General features: G+C 35.9%; 1 protein-coding gene across 1 annotated transcript in view; it reads left to right on the top strand.

Moving 5' to 3' along the window:
- Nucleotides 1-20,945, top strand: part of GSTCD (glutathione S-transferase C-terminal domain containing) — a 96,610-nt gene that overhangs the window by 62,517 nt on the left and 13,148 nt on the right. The window contains exons 6-9 of the mRNA XM_045589269.1: nt 4,978-5,093; nt 5,251-5,295; nt 7,448-7,576; nt 19,439-19,572. Coding sequence (XP_045445225.1) covers nt 4,978-5,093; nt 5,251-5,295; nt 7,448-7,576; nt 19,439-19,572 — 424 coding nt within the window. The remainder of the gene's footprint in view (nt 1-4,977; nt 5,094-5,250; nt 5,296-7,447; nt 7,577-19,438; nt 19,573-20,945) is intronic.

The raw sequence follows: 20,945 nt of genomic DNA, 5'->3' as shown, positions 1-20,945 counted from the left end.
ATTGTAATTGCAAAAAAATTGAACCATTCCAAATGACTAAAATCATTAAATTATATTATAGCTCAACAATGAAATATAGTAGTGAAAATAGAGATTTATATATCTACATGGATGAATCTTACAAACAGTGAAAAATGCAAGTTGCAAACAATTATACAATATAGCTCCATTTATCAAAAGTTTAGAAATATTCCAAACTAAATAATATAGTATTAGAGTTATATAACTCTGTGGTAAAACTATAAAGAAAAGCAATATAATGGTAAACACAAAATTCAGAATTGTACTTGTCTCAGTGCAAGGAAAATTGAAGGTGGTACAATTGGGTATGGGACATACATAGGACTTCAAAAATATTGGTAATGTTCTAGTTCCTAAGCTGGGTATGGGATACCATGTATTCATTTTATCAATATTATTATTTATAACATATGTAACAAATTTGGATGTATGAAATACTTAACAATTTTGGTTCTTAAGATGATTATTTTAGTTATCTAGACATTTTTAGTTATGACAGGTATCAGACAGATGGCTCATTATTGTTATTATTATAAAAGAAACATAAAGATAACAAGATGACTACATCAGGGAGCTCATTTTTAAACAATATGAAGAAATACCTTTATATTGTAACGTTGAGTACTAATCGTACATAAGATGGTTTTTATAATGGGGAATTTTTGAAATTGAAGTTAAATTCTCTTAATTATGATATGCTCTATGAAAACCTATCTTCTAAAATTTATAGTCCGTTATGGGTTAATAAAGAGCAAAATTCCAGTAACAACACATTGCATTAAATTCTAGAGAGAATGTCACCTAAATCAGAAAATTTTCATGTCATAATATTTAATGGTAAACCCTAAAGATGTTTTCAGAAATTGGAGGAGAGGGACATTTTGATTTTATAGTAGTTGTGACTAGTGTCTATATCACACTACTATTCTGTTATAAAGTATTTATTTTATTTTTTTATATTTTAGCTGATTATTTTTATTTAGAATATGTAGGTAAGTAAGCTGTAGTATCTTTGAACTTTATTTCAATATAGTTAAGAAGAATATTACAAAACATTTGTTATAACAGGTGATAGAACTATTGGGGTTGGAAAAAGAAAATCTGTACCCACTTGGAATGAATGGACACATTTTTCTGAAGGATTAAGTTCAAGTCAAAAGACTCTAAGAAAAATTAAATTAAGTGAAGATTTAAGAAGCCCATTGTGTTTGTATTTAAATTGCATTATAATCCATAATTAATAATCTAATACAGATGGATATCTATGATTAAAAATAAAAATCTATTATTTTTTATTTCTTGCTTATAGATAAATGGATTTAGCCTCCCTCTGGTTAAAAACTCTAGGAGGCAAATAATTTTTGTTGATAAATATTTTATATAAAATAATTTTGAATTTCATTGGTAATTTTGGGAGGGAATGAATATTGGATTTTGTTTTGGTTTTCAACTTGTTTTTAGCAGGTGGTTTGGTAGCACAGTACACTCTGATGCCTTGTATGAGGGTCCCTCTTTATATTCGAAATGCTTTACTTTTCCTGGAAACTAATCTCCTTAAAAGCTAATTCCCAAATCAAACAATGTGCCCTTTTCAGTGCTGAATAAAAATAGGTCAGGAAGGGATTAAAAGACTGGCACTGCACTAAAGTGAAGCAATGCAAGTTTTACTTTTTAAGCTCTCCCTTGTTATGTGAGAATTTATAAAATACCAGTTAATTCAGACCTTTTCCTTCTGCCGCCCTTGCCTGCCTCTCAGTATGTAAAAGCCCTTATTGTTCATATATCTATGGAACATTCTTTTCTTAGAAATTTTCCTATTGGGTCTGCTTCACTACGTATTTAATCAATGAAGAAAGTTAGGTTGATTTTGCATTCTATTCATTTCTCCTCAGTTTCTGCTGCTGTTCTTCCTTCTTCACTCACCTCTACTTTTCCCTTCAATATCTGATGATCAGCACTATCCCCTGAATAATTTTAAGGTTCTTAATAGGCTTCACATTACTGAAGTATTTGATTCAATAAACATATTTAAAAATGTACTAGGTACAAAGAACTATAGAGTCAGATACAGACTTGGACAAGACACAAGAGTTTGAAGTCTAATTGAGAATCCCTTAATATAAGCCTGTAATAACTGCAGTACAAGTGTAAATTTTGCCCATTCATGAAAATAACCCGTATTTTTCCGGCGTATAAGACGAGCCTCTAGTTTTACAGTTAAAACATAGGTTTAGGCCTATATTTGCTGTATAAGACTACCCCCCACTTCAAAGAAAAGACTTACTTTGCCGTCAAGATCTGCAGGTAATTTTTGTGCAATTTTGGTCTTTTGCCCCCGATTTCCGGTTGACTTTTTTTTGTTTCAAAAGTCTTCTTCAAGAATCAAGACTGCCATAAAAAAAAATCAAGACTGCCATAAAAAAAAAAAAAAAAAAAAAAAAAAAAAAAAAAAAAAAAAAAAAAAGTTGGACCTGTTTGGTGTGGCTCAGTTAATTGAGCATCATCTGTGCACTAAAAGGTCACCAGTTGAATTCCCAGTCAGGGCACATGCCCAGGTTGCGGGCTCCATCCCCACTCTGGGCACCTATGGGAGGCAGCTGATTGACATTTCTCTCTTTCACATTGAAGTCTCTCTCTCCCTCTCTCTCTCTCTTTCTCATTTCCTCTCTAAAGTCAATAAAACTATTTTAAAAGATAAGTTTGACTTATGAGTGGATGGTAGAGAGATTAGAGAGATGGATAGATTAATACAAGTGTAATAAACCAAGTACGGTAAGCTGTTAATGGCAGAATTCAGGTGGAGTTTATAGAGGTGTCCATTGTAAGATTATTTCAACTTTGCTATGTGTTTGAAAATTGTCATAAAATCTCTGGTTATCCACAGAGGGTAAGGTGACAGAGGCTTTCACTTACTCTGTGTTTAAATTTTTTTATAATTATATTTTTATTCTTAAATATATTTATTTCAGAGAGGAAAGGAGAGGTAGAAACATCATTGATGAGAGAGAATCATTGATCCATTGATAGGCTGCCTCCTCCACACCCCCTTCTGGAGATCAAGCCTGTAACCTGGGCATGTGCCCTGACCCCAAATCGAACTGTGACTTCCATGTTTATAGGTCAATGTTCAACCACTGAGCCACCACAGCTGGGCTATAATTATATTTTTAGAGAAAAATAAAAATAATTATTTTTATACATGAAATTGTCTTCACAAATAGAGTCACCAGACTTTTGATTTCAAAGCTCTTCATGCTTGAAATCTGGCCATGCTAAATAAGAATTATAATAGGAAACTGGTTACATAAGCAATGGTATATATAATGAATAAAATATTATGCAACTATTAAATAGTAGAAAAATAAATGCACAGATGTAGAAAGATTTGTAACATTTTATTTGCTGTGTATTAAATGATGGACTTATGGATGTGACTAGAACACACACACACACACACACACACACACACACACACACACATATTAGAGGCCTGGTGCATGGATTCATACACTGGTGGGTTCCCTTGGCCTGGCCTGTGGACATCCCCAAAGGGTCCCAGATTGCTAGAGGGCATAGGCCAGGCCAAGGGACCCCACTGGTGCACACTCAGGGCCGGAGAGGGATCACGGGAGGGCTCCAGGGTATTTCCAGCATGTCTCACCCAGTCCTGATCAGCCGGACCCCAGCAGCAAGCTAACCTACCAGTTGGAACATCTACCCCTTGGTGGTCAGTGTGTGTCATAGCGATGGTTGAATGAACCATCAGACACTTAGCATATTGTGCTTTTATTATATAGGATATATGCATATACATATCTATAGTAATAAAAGCATAATATACTAATTAGACTGGATGACCTTCAGGACGAAGTCAGAGCTGTGAGTGAAGCTCAGCTCCCGGATGCCTGCTGGCAGACAGAGGGAAGCCGGTGCCAGCAGCTGGGGGAAGGGAGACCTACTCTTGCACGATTTCCATGCATCGAGCCTCTAGTAATCACATAAGAAAAAAGAAAAACAGAAAAGAGAAGAACATTATTTTTCTATGAAAATGGAGCAGGGAAACCTTGGTGTCTGTAAATAACATTTGATCAAACAAAAAAGATTATCTGGGTTTTTAATCTGTATCACTGAAATATGTTCTTACATCTTCTTACTCTTGCTTTTACTTTCTTAAAAAGTGCATTTGAAACATGTAAAAACAAGTAATTTCATTCATTATTCTGAAGATATATTCATGGGCTTGACTAATGGCTTTTGAAAGTTCAATTGTTTTCATGCTGCTAGGCCCAAGGCATTTCATACTTGGAAATACCCTATCTCTAATCTCTAATTGCATTAAATTTCTGTGTCTGACTCATGAGGAAAACACTTCGAAGTAAAAAGGGGAAAATCCAGTTTCTCTCTAAATATAATCACCATTGACATATTTCAGGCAATGCAACACCTATGTTTCAAGAGTTCTAATCAGAAAAATAAAGTTTAAGGATGGGCCAGTTAAATAAAAAGGTTTTTATTTATTATGGATCTCCTTTCTCCAATGAGATTTAGTCAATGTGCTGAAATTATTTTTACAATAGGTCTCTGTTGTTACTCATCCAGAAAGCATGTATTGAACAATTACTTTGTTTAGGACCTGAACTTAATGTTTCACATGTTGTGTTCTTTCTTTAGAATATATTTTTTTCATAGATTTTCTGCCACTACATATTGAAAGAAAAGTTGGATAAGACTAAAGTAAAAATAAGAGATACCTATGGTATCTCTTCACAAAAATAGAGGTTACTTCTGGGTTTCATTTCTCTAGTCTTCTCTTAGTGGGTTATACAGAATTTGTAGTTCATTTATCTATTCACCCCTCTTTCTGGTAGTCTATTCTACTAGTAATCACATAAGAAAAAAGAGGGGTCAACCCCACAGAATACACATTTTATTTTCTTCATCTCTTGTCTTTCCCAGGTAAAATGTCCAGTGATCGAGCATTGAGAAAGCAGCAACAGTTAAACAATCTTGTGTATGTGGTGACAAATCAAGCCAAACCTGGTGACAGAATTGTGGATTTCTGCAGCGGTGGGGTATGGTATCTCTTCACATATCATTTTAGTCTTTGCAAGACTATATACCTTTATATTACATTCAAGGAAATGCTTTTATTTGGCAAGATTATTGTCTCAGGTTGAGCAGAAGCCTTAGGGACCAACTTTAACTTGTCTCTTTTCCTGCCTCTTTTAGGGTCACCTTGGGATTATGCTCGCTCATATGCTGCCGTTATGCCAGGTAAAGTCTGAATAACATAGAAAACAACGGAAAATGACATGATTCAATTAGCTGAGCCTAGCTTATACCTTCTCTTTGAGTTTATAATCATTCACCCAGGCCAAATGTGTGGCACAGGCAATTTCTTTTTTCTTTGAACTAAACTTCTAAAATTCAAAATCTTATGGAAAAAGTAGGATCACAATAGTTTTTAACTGTATAAAAGAGTTATATATTAAATAATTTTTAAAATAACTATTCCAGTGCTAAATGAAGTAATGATAAAACTAGTTTAATTTTAAGCATAATTTTATTCTGGAAATACTAGCATCTGAAACTTGTTGAGCATATTCTTTTGGTAACTTGATTTTTACTCATTGTATCAAAATTGTAACAACAATAACAAAATTTTAAAGAAAAACAAAATTCAATCTACCTCTCTAATCCATGAAATGATTTTCTCCTCATATTCTTAATAAGTCCTTGTCCTTAAGGATAATTATTGTTGCAAAATCTAAAAATGCAAATAAAATTTTAGTTATGTTTTCACTCAGTATTGTATCAAAAACATTTTTCCCTGTTGGAAATAGTTATAAATGTTTTCATCAAAACAATACTAAAATGTGACTACATAATATGTTTTTAAGGAAATATACCATTATATATGCAATCATTGCCAACATTTATTAGAAATTTGCTATTTTTAGTCTTCTACCATATTAAATAATTTCCTCACAGTGATCATCTTTTAACACAAAAGTCTAGAATTTTATGTCATTTAAAAAAAATGCAGTTAAACTGGAGCACATTCTTTGCTCTCTAGAAGGCACAAAATAATTACAATGATTACTGCACTCCCAGAAGAAAAATAAAATGTGGAAGAACTCAGGCTGGTGTGAATGATGTAGTTGAATGATGGCAACTGGAGGGCTGGTCTTATTCTTTTACTTTCTTAGGAAATAAGGAGTAAATAAATAAGGACTCCTGGGAGAAACGTGCAGGTGTCTGCTTTATTATTTTTAAAAAGCAACAATTTCATGGTGGAGTAAGAGGAAGAAAGCTCATTCGTGAGAATCCTGTAGAAACAGAGTCCGGTACATGGCGTCTTCTTTCCTCCCTACCAGTTCTCCTGGGATCTGAGACTGGAAAGAGGGAAGCCTTTGACACCTCAGGTACTCTGACAGGTGTTATTATACAAAGGATCTAGGATTTTCCCATAAACACAAGCTAGAGGACAAAATTAGGGTAGAACTAAGAATGATCGTGATGAAAGTGACAATTCTGCCCACTCTTCTACATCCAAACCGATGGTCCTCCCTGATCTTCCTTGGCCTGGATTACTGTGAGAGACTCCTAACTGGTAGTGCTGCCTTCTGCCTCGCTCCACTAATCCATACTGTTCATTGCAGCACCTGAAACTTCTTTTATCACCCATGGTCTGGCTTCTGTTGCCTCTCCAGCCTGATTTCCACCCCCATATCCTGCTACCCATGCCCACCATCACCATTACACATTGTGCCCAGCTACACCAGTTTTCTCAGTTCTTCATACACAGTATATTTTTCACCTTGGGCCGTCATACGTGTTTTTCTGTCTGCCTGATAACACTACTTCATTGCCCCAGCTAATTTCTATTAATTGTTCAGGCCTCAGTAAATATATTAGTTTTCCATATGTTTTTTAAAAATATGTTTTTATTGACTTTGAGAAAGAGGAAGGGAGAGGTAGAAACATCAATGATGAGAGAGAATCATTGATTGGCTGCCTCAAAACCCAGGCATATGCCCTGACCGGGAATTGAACCATGACCTCCTGGTTCATGTACCAATGCTCAACCATTCAGCCATAGTGGCAGGGCTACTTTCCCATATTGATTGAACAAAACCTGCCATAATCATCAGGTTTAGGTGCTCATATAATACATTTGTCTTTTATTAAACACAACACTATGTTATATTTGCCCGTTTTGTTTATATCGTTACAACTGTAAGCTTCAAGAGTTCAAAGACCTTGTTGATTTTTGTACCATATTATCTGTCATACTTCCTGGCATAGGATAAAGATCTATATAATATATTCTATGTTATTAAGACTATGAAATACAGTAATAATACTTTTCCCTAATGTCTGAATTATGTTCCTAAATATACTTTGTTTCCTGGCTGAAATCTAGGTTACATTAATAGAAAACAAGGAATTGTCATTAATTCGTGCTAAGAAGAGAAGTGATGAGCTAGGTCTAAGCAACATTTGGTTTATTCAAGCAAATATGGAGTATTTTACAGGAATGTTTAATATTGGGGTAAGTAATAAGCTATTTCAATTTCTTTATTTTAAAAAGTAAGAAAAATTATATGCCTTAGAGTAAATAAAAGATAAACTTTTATATTCTTGCTAAACTAAGAAATTTATAACTTTTATTTTCTAACTTTAAGAAAACTATTAATAAGGTAACTATTCATAAGGAAATTCAGGAAAATGCTGACATCTTATCCAGTAAATTCATATTAAATATATATTTATGTGCAGCTTAAAGTGCACCTAAATATTGAGGAAAAGATTAAAGCTTCTTCCATGAAATGAGTTGAGACAGTGCCCATGTTACTAGCACACCAGGTAGAATGTACCAGGTAGTGAGACTTTGCTGCCCATTTATTCCCCTCTGAATTTACAAAATTCCTAGCCTGTTGGCTATATGTCTCTTTATCCTTCTATGGCTTATAGGACATGAATAGAAATTTTTCCAAAGAAAACATACAGACTAAAAAGCATACAAGAAAGATGCTCAATAGGGAAAAGCAAATCAAAACCACAATGAGATATCCCTCATTGGACTGGCTGTTATAAAAAGACACCAAGTAAACAGTGTGAGTGAGGATGTGGAGAAAGGGTAACACTAATGCACTTTTGTGGGAATGTACATTGGTAAAACCACTGTGGAAATAGTCAGTATGCAGATTCTTCAAAAAATTGAAAATAGAACCACATACAATCCAGCAATCCCAAGTGTTTTTACTCTTAATGTATACAGGAAGATATTAGAATAAGTTTAATCAAGTTATCAGTCATTATTTTTATCAATGTTGTTTTTATATCATCTTTGTTGTTTTTATAACATGTTTTTGTTGTTTTATATCGTGTTTTTGTTGTTTTTATATCATGTCTTTGTTTTTGTTATATCATGTTATTATTTATTTATTAATCAATGTATATATTACATTTTACTAGTTTTCTTTCATCACTGACACATCTGACAGAAAAAGGGTGAATAGGAATATCAAAATATTTCTTCTAATTATTTTCCTTTCAATGTGCATGAGTCCATATACTGGGCAATTCGTATTGCAGAAAAGGCCATTACTGTGGAAAAACACTCACTTTACTTTAGAAAACAAAAACTGTCAATGCTAAGCACCCTTCCCTCCAAAATGCGGTAGTTGAATTAATTCCAGCAATAAAATACAGTCATCTCAGGGAATAAGGTATTGATTTTTTAAATTGTTTTATCTGTCAACACATATCCGAATCTCAGAACAGTTTATTTTCAATTTATCTATTTAATTTTTCTATTTAACTCATAAATTTCAATATGATTATAATTTATCAGGGCTGAGTGCTTAATTACAAACTCATTTCTAGTTATATATGTTAATGTACAATTACAAGATGCTAATGCAATTATAGAATGTAATTCAGTAACACATTCAATGAGCAATTTATGTAATCTTTTTTAAAGGATAAGTAACTTGAGAAATTACATATTCTGCAAACACAATTTAGAAAAATCATTAACGCCAAGTAGAGGACTTCCAGGTGAAGAGGACAGGTAGAGGTATTTTAACTCTCTTTTCCCCAAGAAAAATCACACCTCCAAGAAACAAGAAACAGAAAAATCGTACACCATCATTAATGAAATTATGATCACCATTCTGTAACTTGAGCCAGATTTTAAAAAGAAATCAGAGTGAAGGAAAATGATAAATTATTGAGCAGAGAAGAACTTAAATGCACGAGGAGAGGGAATGTCAAGAGGTTATTGAAAAGTAAGTCTCTGCTCCAACAGAATCCCAGAAAATTTTAGGAATTCAGCTACCAGAAACGTCAGAGGAAGGGTCTAGAGAAGCACTGAAATCATATTTAATTAAAAATATTTAGGGATCCAGATTCCCACCTCCATCTGTCTAAACACGTAATTATTTCTCCCTACTCCTGCAAGAGGTTGGAGATTTACAGTATGAGGAAACTGAATCAGAGATGTTCCAAGTATGGGGATATGAGGCACAGAGGGTGGCAAGGGTGATGTGGACACTGAAAACATGAGCTAAGTGAGAATCTGCTTTCCAAATGATGGTAAACTTCTCCTCACCCCACCCTGCTATTTGCCCTTAATTCCAAAACTTCAGAAGCTGGAATCCTCTCCTCAATCAAAGAGATTAAAATATCTTCTGCAGAATCAACTGTTCCTAGAGAAAGAATTACAGATACCATAGCTGAAATTCAAATAAACAAAAACCAGCTCGTCAGCTGCTCACCCAATCACTAGTGAAGCCCTCCAGTCTTGAAGCCTTCATTTAGAACTTCTAATCAACTTAGTGATTTGCTCTTTAATGCAAACTGACAGCGAAGGAGTATCAAAAGTGGAAAACTTCCACAATAGAGGCATCTGATCGATGATTCTCTTTCATCGATGTTTCTAACTTTCTATCCCTCTCGCTTTCTCTCTGTAAAAAATCAATAAAATATATTAAAAAAAAAAAAAAAAAAAAAAGAGGAGGAGGAGGAGGAGAAGAAGGAGGAGGAGGAGGAAGAGGGAGGAGAAGACCAAAGAAACAAATGTGACAAAGGTTCTGATTCAGGTAGAGGTCAGAAAAGATAACACATTGGTGAAATAAGGATAGAATAAAAAAAAATGAAACATCAGAGGACTTCTTGGAAATTAAAAATATATTAACTATTTAGTCCATTTGGGCTCAGTCGTTAGAGTATTGGCCAGCAAAATAAGGAGTGTGGATTCAATTCCCAGTCAAGAGCACGTATCTTGGTTGCAGGTTCAATCCCCGGCCCTGGTAGGGATGAGCTGGAGGCAACCAGTTGATGTGTTTCTCTCATGTCTCTATCTCTGTATCTTCCTCTACCCCCCTACCTCTCTTCTACTCTCTCTAAATAATCAATAGAAACAATATCCTTAGGTAAGGATATTATATACATTGGTATATAGAGATGTATAAATGTATATACACATACGTAGCAAAATAAAAGTAGAAATCTAAAAAATGTAGAACATTACCTGAGAAAAATATAGAACAGAAGCCTGGCTGGTGTAGCTCAGTGGTTGAGTGTTGACCTATGAACCAGGAGGTCACTGTTTGATTCCTGGTCACGGCACATACCGTGGTGTGGGCGTGCAGGAGGCAGCCGATTGATGATTCTCTCTCATCATTGATGTTTCCCTCTCTTTTCCTCTCTGAAATCAATAAAAATATATTTTTAATTATGTAGAACAAAAAAAAAGTCAAAGAAATAGGAACTGGAAAAAAGATATGTTTTTTGTTTTTTTTAAATTAGAGATTCAGTCCACTAAGTTCAATGCTTCAATAATAAGAGGACCAGAAAGTGAAATAGATAAAATGGTCAGGAGAAAAATACAAAGAGCTAATAGAAGGAAATGTGTAAAAAATAATTTGTTTATTTTTATTGAAAAGCTAACTTGAAAAATTACCTAAACTAAGATACATTGTTGTGAAATTTCCTAACAGTCTGGGGGCGGTGATGAGGAAAGGCCTAATACAACAACAACAAAAAGTAATCAAAATGCTATCACAGTTTTCAATAGCAACATGAAAGACAGTGAGGCAAAGGCTTTAAAATCCGAAAGGAAAAGGTCCAGCCTGAAATTCTATACCTAATCAATTCAGCCACCATGTAGGAAGGAAATAGGAAATGTACTTCAGGAACCTACTTGAAGATTGGCTGCACCAAAATGAGAGTATATAAGGAAAAAGAATAAGTCATATCCAATGCAAGAGAGGGTGGGGAAATTCTTGGATGTTAAAAAATGTACAGCACACTTAACTCAGCAGTGAACAGTATATACAAAGCAGTAATAGTAAAACCTGCATGAACACAAAGGGAAAGAGTGTATAAATGTGCAAAAAAAATTCCTCATCTATTACAGAATATCATGGATAATATCCAATATTTACAAAGCAAGAGAGAGCAGTATACACTTATGATTATATAAAATGTATGGATTTCAGGAAATAAAACTAATGACTTGAAGAGCATTAGCTTTGGCCACCAGATTTTCTTTTAAGGAGAGAAGGGTGTTTACAGAGCAAGAGACTCTTTTTGTAATTCATGCCTTTTAGTGTTATTTGAATTTTAAATCCAATTACCTATAATATAATTACATGAAAGTTTTTAAAGAACGGGAACAAGAGTGTACAGTTGGAACCAAGCCTGCTTTTTGTCTAAGATACCTGGATGAGAAGCCAAGGCTCAGAGCATTATTGAGCTGGGCAAATTCAGAGGTCACGAGTTCAATCTTCTTATGTTACAGATGGAGACTTGAGGCTCCAGGAGGGAAGAGGAACATAGTTAATGTGAGAGCTGGCACTAAAGTCCAATCAGTGACTTTCTTGTTCACTCTCCACATTTATAAAAGGAGAAAATGGGGACATAAAGAACTAGGATAAATGTTGGTGTCTGGCAAATTGAGTTTTAATCTTGGCTTCCTCACTTGTGAACTTGGACCAGCCACTTAGCTATTTTGTGAAATGGGGATTAATGACACCTATGTAGTAAATGTTCAATAAATCTAATATATATATACCAGAGGCCAGTGCACAAATTTACGCACAGGTGGGGTCTGGCTGGCCCAGCCCCAATTGGGGCAGATTGGGGCCGCAGGTCAATTGGAGTAGTGGGGGCCCATTGGGGGTGGGATCGGCTGGGGGAAAGGCTACAGGTGGTTGGCTTGTGTTCCTGCCCCTGATTGAGGTGGGGGGGCAATTGGGTGGGACTGGGAGGGGGAGGGGCTGTGGCTGATTGGGGTGGAGGGGGCCCATCCACGCAGGGCCAGCTGGAGGTAAGAGCCACCACCCCCTCCTTGATCAGGGTCGGGGAGAGGCTTATCAGGATCAGAGAAAGCTGGCGGGAGGGGCTGTGGAAGGTTGTTTGGTGGCCCCACCCCCATTCAGGCCGGTTTGCTGGCTGCAGTGGGCGTCATAGCATCCAGTCGTTCTGGTTGTTATGGCGTTCCAGTTGCTGTTTTTTTATATATATAGATAGTCATAAATACGTCTAACACAAACTTTGTTTTGGGGGTATGACTAAAGCATAGGCTTATTAGTTTAAAATGTGTCTTATATTAAAATTAGCATATACTCTTCATCAACATATATTCCCTAAAATATGTTTTTTAATACATATTATCTTAGAAAATAGTCAACATATATTTTTTCATTCCCTGAGAATGAAAGCTGTTGTAACAGTTTGTCTAGGGCAGGGGTAAGGAATTTTTTTTTTCCAAAGGCCATTTGGATATTTATAACATATTTGCTTAATATAATTCACTTAATATAAATTTATGTTGCTATGAAAAAAGCTCCTAGATTTATTGAGTTTTAAGTCCCACCTGCAGTTGTGTTGGCAGGGCCAGACCAAATGATTTCTTGGGCCATATACAGTCCAGGGGCCAGACGTTACTAAACCCTGGTTTAGAGTCTTGCCTTGTCTAGAGGCTGCCGGTGGAAAGACATTATGAGAATGAGTGACAATTAATTTCATGTATTTGCTACCATATATGACAAAGATGTGGATTGAAATTTCTTGGCTGTTCAGTTTTATTTTGCGAACTTACATGATAGGATAAGTATTGTACTTAAAACTTTTATGATGTACAGATTAATTGAAATAAGAAAATATAAGAGAAAACCCTTAACTTATATATAGTCCATGAACTCTGCAGCATATATCTGGGTAGAAAATATTAACATTTACTTTAGAATATGCATGACCATGGCCAATAGATAAGTTTACAACTTCAATTTTTATCTTTAAATTAGAATTTGGTGTATATACTAAGAAAGGGTTTGATATTAAGAGACTCATTATTTGAGACCACAATTTTGAATTCTTTGGATCAATCAGTGAAATAGTTGTTTGCTATGATATCAGCTAAACATTAATTCAATTTATTTTCCCTCAGCACATTAGTCTTCATTAGATAGAGTTGCTATTTTGATGTTCTTTCTACAGTTGTCAAATCTATCTAATGTGTCTTATATTAATAAATATATCCTTTATGTATTATATTACACACTCTCTGGGTCAGATGCTTGAGATGTAATTAGAATTTTGATTTCATACAAAGCTGTGGATAAGAATGTTTTAAGAAAATAAGTGATATATTTATCATTGTCATTTTTTCCTTTGCCACTTCCTTTACTGTGGTCAGCACATACTTCATTTCTTTTCCACATAAGTCAGTGGGGGTCCTAAGACTGATATCCCGAAATCCTTCATTAAATAAAGATGGCCTCAAGATTCCTTCCAGCTCCAAAATTCTGGTCAAAAGCATGGTGTACATGCTATAATGGAAGGAGAGTGAGCTTTGGAGTCAGACTTGGGGTCAGAGATCATCTGGAATGCTAGCAGGCTAGGTGACCTTGGACATGTTATTGCAAATGGAGATAATAAGAGCTACTTAAGAAGTAAATGAAGGGGACAAAATTAAATGATGAAATTAAGAAAAAAAATCTATGTAAAATGTTGACATCTGATAGATCCTCAGTAAATGCTCGTTCCCTATGAAGCTTTAATTCAGGAGTGTATTTGTAAAGATTAGTTATTTAGGATGGAGGGCCCGCCCTGTCTGAGTTAGAATCCTTAATTTATTGTGTGAGCTAGACGAAGTTATGTAACCTCTGGGCCTCAATTTTCTCATCTTAAAATAGATATTTGCACACCCATGTTTATAGCAGCACTGTTTGCAATAGCCAAGATGTCCATGGACAGAGGAATACATAAACAAAATATGGCATACATATGTAGGGACAATGGAATATTATTCAACCTTTAAAAAAAAAAGGAAGCCCTGTCATAGGATACAACATGCATGAACCTTGCAGACATGCCAAGTGAAATAAGCCAGGCACAAAAAGACAAACATATGATTCCACTCATATGAGGTATGTAAGGCAGTCATACACATAGAAACAGAAAGGAGAATGGTGTGCAGTGTTTAACGCTTCTTCAGATCCCCTGTGAGTCACACATTAGACATATAACTTTGAGTTTAAACTTACACAATTTCCACATTGAGTTAATTAATGTATTAAATAGTTTGGATTCAGTTATTACTATTGACAGAGCGTAGAAAATGAACCAAATTTTTTACTTTTGTATTCCCAGCCACTACCATAATATTGATACATAGGAAATGCCTAGTGATTATTGAATAGAATGAATGAGTGAATTGTTCAGTTTCTAGAACTATAAGTAGTAATTATAGACCATTAGTAATTAAGAAGAAAGAATAGCAAATTCCTCAACAAAAATCACTCAACTTCATGTTCCTGCAGAAACTTTCTCTATACCACATGTTTCATGATTTTTCACAGCATATTTCTTTTAATAAGAAAATACAAAAATTGGTATGGCTAATACCAGGCTTAAATTCATTAGCTTTCTATCTCTGTTTTAACAAATTACCACAAACGTGGCAGCTTAAAGTAACATCAAGTTGTTACCTCACAGCTCTATAGGTGGGCTCAGTCTCTCTTCTCCAGGGGTCATTAGATTCAAGGCAGGCATTGGCTTGGTTTGGCTTTTTCCTGAAGGGATAATCAATCCACTTCCAGGATCATTTCAGGTTGTTGGTAGAATTCAGTTCCAGTGGTTGTAGGACTAAGGTTCCTGCTCCCTTGCTGGTTCAGCTGGGGTCATTGTCAGCTTCTATAGAGCTACCCACGCCCCCTGGCTCATGGCCTCACCGTGAAGGCCGACTCAGGGCCTTCTCTTTGACTGTCTCATTTCTCCTGCTTCCTGTCTGAATAAGTTCTGTATTTTAAGGCCTTATGTGATTAGATTGAGTCCACCTATGTAATCCAGAATAATCTTGCTATTTTAATCTTATAGCTGTCAAAAAAAAAAAAAAAAAGAAATTTCCCCCCCCCCCTTTTTTTTTCTGCAGGCACTTACATCTGGCTGTCTTATTTCAGTAAGAACTGTGAAACGATGATATTCTAATTTTATTCTGCCTTCGCTTACTTTAGCAACTATTCGGTTACACTGACCGAGATGTCATTCAGATAGGAAATGCCAGATAAAACTTGTTTCTTTTCTAATATTTTCCAGTTTTCAAAGTGAGTTGGTTATTGACCAAAAGTAATGTTAGGTTTTTTTCCCCCAGTATGATTATTCATTCATCAATTTAATATTTGAAATACTTTAGTCCATTGCAGTTACTACTGTCACTGATGCTCCAGTATTCCCGCCGTTGTTCAGTGGGAGCTGCTTGGATCTGGCCCCTGAGCCTTTTTGAACAGGCTTCAGTAGTGTGGATAGCATCCATTCCTTCAGTATAGCAAGCTGGTCCAGCTCATCTAGTGAATTTCCTGCCTTATCAGCTGTTTCTCCGTGGAGCTCTACATTCGTTGAAAGGAAAATGATATTTAAATTACCACACTCTAGGTACTAGGAATGGTCATTGCTACTGGTTTGACCTTTGTTTCTAGGCTTCTTAGTGGTCTGAGCTAGGCAATACTGTGGTTGTTTTTTGTTTGTTTGTTTGTTTGTTTGTTTTTAACAAGGATCATACTGACACTTCCAGTTTAAATTCAGGATGATGGGATTTGAGCTTAGCCTCATTTATTTATCATATATCTTCTTTCTTAAGCTAAAAGAAAATTGTTTCCTAATGACATCACCATATTTCTTGTTTTGTCCCACAATATACCCATTAAAGTTATTAAAAAACAAACAAACATAGTTTGAGAATTTTGTAACATTGTTTTTCATTTAATAACATCTTCCACAGCCATGTATATATTCCTTATTTCTTTTTAGAGCTGCAGAATACTTCATTGTGTTTATTCATCAGTCCTCTATCAGTGGGAATTGGCTAGTTTTTATTTTGTTGTTATTTCAGATGTTGCCTCAATGAGTAAATCTTTTTTTATGTCTTTTGCCAATGTGTTCCTTGAATAAATTTTTGGAAGTGAGATCACAAATTAAGCATGTAATTTTGTTTCCCTACAGCTTGGCCCATAGAGTGGCATCAATCTTTATGAATTTTGTTATTTTAATAGGTGATAAGTAGTACCCTAAAGGTAGTTTAAATATTTGTTTCTCTTATTTTGAGCATTATTAAGTGATTTTGCCTTAAAACCTATTTGTAAAATTTTTTGTGTTTGTGTGAACTGTCCAAATATCTTACTCATTTTATCATCAAGTTTTGGGCTTTTTCTTTGTTTCAGAAGCTTGTTATATATTAGGGATATTAACCCTTTGTTTATGCTATAAGTTGCAAATATTTTCACTTTGTTGTTTGGCTTTTTACATACAGTTTTAAGGGGCCTTTTGCTATTGGAAAGGGCTCTTAAAATTTTTCACTCTGTCATATTTATTAACCTTCCCCCTATTGCATGTGGATTTTCAGACATAGTTAAGAAATTATTTCCCACTCCTCTACGTTATGGAGGAATTCACTCGAGTTTATTTTCTTTTTTAACTTAAATCGCTAATTTATTTGAAATTATGTGTGGTGAGAGAAAAGTATCTAATTTTATTTTTACAGCTATCAAATTAACTTGACATCACTTTAGTGAAAAGCCCATCCTTTTCTTAGTGGTTGCCTGCTAAAGGTCCCTGCTTAGATGGTTTCATTGATCAGTACCTCATCATTATTTGCCTGTTATTTCTGACCTGCATTTGATAACAATGGAAATTAGAAGCATATAATGCAATAGGACCTTTTAGACCTAAAATCCATCCTATAAAAATTATGCTTAGATTTAGTTGTTTTGTTTAAATGAGGGGAAATAAACTCCTTTGCCTGTAGCAATGGAAGTGAGAACAGTAAAGAGAGATGTATAAGAGTAAATTGTCTGAACTTTTCTGTAAGAGCCTTAAGAGGGTTTGTGGGGGAGCAGCCTGATGCAGTGAATGCCTGGGGTCAGGATCCGCCCCTGAGGAACTGCTCTGTTGTGGGCACTCTTAATTTCCAGGAGCCTGAGTTTCCTCACTCTAACATCCGGATAATAAAATCTTTCAGGGGTGCTGTGAGCACAGAAAGATTTGCATGCAGTGGCCCAGCATAGAGCCAGTACATAATGGGCCCGTAGTGAGTGCTGGTTCTCTTCTTTCTCCCTCCAGGGAAAAATGCACCTATAATTTTTACTCTGAGATTTTCTCCAGCTACTCATGAAAATAAGAACTAGCCTTAACTTTGCTTTGCAAAGCTGATTAAATAAAAACAGAAGATGAGAAATGAAGCTTTTACTCTTCCAATAACCCTGTAGCTGCTGCCTTTCCTGGACAGCAGCCTTCCTGGGCTCTGCTTTCAGAGTGACACAAAAAGTGGGTTGACAGCAATCATAAGGATTGTTGATGTCTATATAGATGAGGGAGGCTTAGAAGGAGAAGAGAATTCAGGAAAAGGACTGAGAATAGAGATTTTGCTTCTCTCTTCCTAGTATAGCATTGTTTTTGGTCTTTCAGTTCAAAAGGGGAATCTGGCTTATAACATTTCCCATTCAGAAACTTCTAGAAAATCATCTTCATCCTGAACACCCCTGCCTACCCTGAAGTTGAGAGATCTGTCCCTAGAAACAACAGTTATAATGCAATACCATTTGCTTCTGTCCAGAATGAATTGGAAATGTGAGCTTTTTTTTTTTTTTGACAAAATGCTTTTTCAAGATTCCTACATCTGATTTTCCTTTGCTAGTATATAGTCCTATTTTGCTTTGTTTAGCCTAATAATTTTCAAAATTGTCTATTTTATTTTGTAACACTGTGGTGTGTGTGTGTGTGTGTGTGTGTGTATATATATATATATATATATATATATATGATTTCAAAAACATTTGAAAATAATTTTCATTTTTTTGATGGAAGGAAAATTTATTCAGGTGCCAACAACCTGAGAAGATGGCAGTTTTATGCCTTAACAACTATCTTTTTTTTTTTTTAAATACATTTTATTGATTTTGTACAGAGAAAAAGGGAGAGAGATAGAGAGTTAGAAACATCGATGAGAGAGAGAGTCATCGATCATCTGCCTCTTGCACACCCCCTACTGGGGATATGCCCGCAACCAAGGTACATGCCCTTGACCGGAATCGAACCTGGGTCCCTTCAGTCCCCAAGCCGAAGCTCTATCCATTGAGCCAAACTGGTTTCGGCAACTTTCATCTTTTTGAAAATCATCTTAAGAGTTATTTTTTCTAAATTATTGAGAGTTAATCATGACTTTAACTTGTAATTTTGTTTCTTTTTAAATAAACATATCTAAAGTAGTGTATGTAATTCATCATTCAGTGTTAAGAATTGTTATAATATGAATATAAAAAGGTGCTATAAAATAGGATTTAATAAGTTTTTGCACTGCACTGTTTATATTTTTGTAGCATTTGAAAAAGTGTAAATATATTTTTTTTAATTTTTGCATCAGTATCATGACATGTCATGTTAACCCTAGTTTTTAGTTGAGAACACTAAGGCCCAAAGAAACTGAATTTTAAGTGACTCAACTCGAGTTCTAGACTAGAAGAAATTATTATTTCAACCTAGTGTTCTCACCACAATGCTACAACTGAACTAAATTTATAAAAGCCAGAGCACTAGTTTAGACATGCATACATATTATATTTTCCATTACATCAAATTCTCTACTAAATGAATCTTATGCTTCATTTGCAACATTCCATTTTTAATTTTTCAACCTTGCTTAATTTTCTTAATATGAATAGCTAACTAGTTCTTTGGTGTGTCCACATGAGAACTATTATGGAATAATATTCTGGTAATTTGAAATCACTTGAGGATAAGGCCTCACAAAAAAAAATAAATAAAAAAAAAATATATATATATATATATATAAAAGTCACAAAAATAGCGCTGTTAGAACTTGATGCTAAGGTCTGGCTCTGTTTTCCAGGTGGCGTTGCATGCCTGTGGAGTGGCAACAGACATGGTGATTGAGCACTGCATCCAGACACGGGCTGCATTCGTCACGTGCCCTTGCTGTTATGGTTTCATTCAGAATACCTCCAAGTTTAATTTTCCAAAAAGGTGAAAGTCAGTGTTCTACTTAAGGCACCAATATGGGGATTAAACCAATGCACACAACTCTTTTGATATAAAGTTGTAATGAGACTTCAGTTTTGAACTCTTTTCCTCTTTCCACAATGGCAAGTATTGTTTTTAAGTTTGCAAGGAAGAGAGAGTCTCCTCGATGTCTGCCCCTGATTTTTCTCCTGGGTCAAGCTCTTGCAGAAATTTAGAAGCAAGTCTCTTTAGGAGTCTGACAACCAGAAGTCTTGCAGCTTCAGCACTTCTCTGTACACTTCTGATGGAACTGATTCCCTGGAGAGGCAGTAGGTGTGGTGGCTAAGTGCTCAGGGCCTGGAAGTATTTCTCCTGCTGCAAAAATTGGCTCCTCATTCTTTTATAAGTTATTTCACCTCAAGCAATTTACTTAAACTCTGCCTACATTTTCTCATCTACAAAACGGAGGTTATGATAGTAAATTACCTCAAGGTTTTTGTGGGAATTGAATGATATATGGAAAGCCCTTAGAAGCCACAGTAGAATGAATACTCAATAAATATAAGCTGTTGCTAGTTACAGAGGTAGCAGTAGTATTTTTATTTTATTTTATTTTATTTTAAATATATTTTATTGATTTTTTTACAAAGAGGAAGAGAAAGGGATAGAGAGTTAGAAACATCGATGAGAGAGAATCATCAATCAGCTGCCTCTTGCCCACCCCCTACTGGGGATGTGCCCGCAACCAAGGTACATGCCCTTGACCGGAATCGAATCTGGGACCTTTCAGTCTGCAGGCCGACTCTCTATTCACTGAGCCAAACCGGTTTTGATGTAGCAGCAGTATTTTTAAATACCGCGCTTGGGTGGTGATGGTTAGTCTGCAGGTTCAATAGCCATTTTTGTAGTGCTTCTTATCCCAAACTAGAGGCCTGGTGCATGAAAATCTGTGCACTCGGTTGGGGGAGGGTCCCTCAGCCCGGCCTGCACCCTCTCACAGTCAGGGACCACTCGGGGGATGTTCACCTGCTGGCTTAGGCCTGCTTCCCCGAGGATCGGGCTTAAGCTGGCGGTTAGACATCCTCTGGTAGCCCGGGAGCCCTTTGGGAATGTTTACCTGCCAGCTTAGGACTGTTCCCTGGGGGATCAGGCCTAAGCTGGCTGTCAGACATCCCTCTGGCAGCCCTGGAGCTCTCAGGGGATGTCTGTCAGTTGGACATCCTTAGTGCTGCTCAGGAGGCGGGAGAGGCTCCTGCCACCACTGCTGTGCTCGCAGCCATCAGCCTGGCTTGTGGCTGAGGGGAGCTCCCCCTACAGGAATGCGCTGACCACCAGGGGGCAGCTCCTGCGTTGACTGTCTGCTCCCTGGTGGTCAGTGCGCATCATAGCAGCTGGTC

This window comes from Pipistrellus kuhlii, unplaced genomic scaffold (assembly GCF_014108245.1).
Source record: "Pipistrellus kuhlii isolate mPipKuh1 unplaced genomic scaffold, mPipKuh1.p scaffold_m20_p_1, whole genome shotgun sequence".
NCBI lineage: Eukaryota > Metazoa > Chordata > Mammalia > Chiroptera > Vespertilionidae > Pipistrellus > Pipistrellus kuhlii.
Note: the sequence above shows the minus strand (reverse complement) of the source record. Positions and strands in the feature narration are given on the sequence as shown.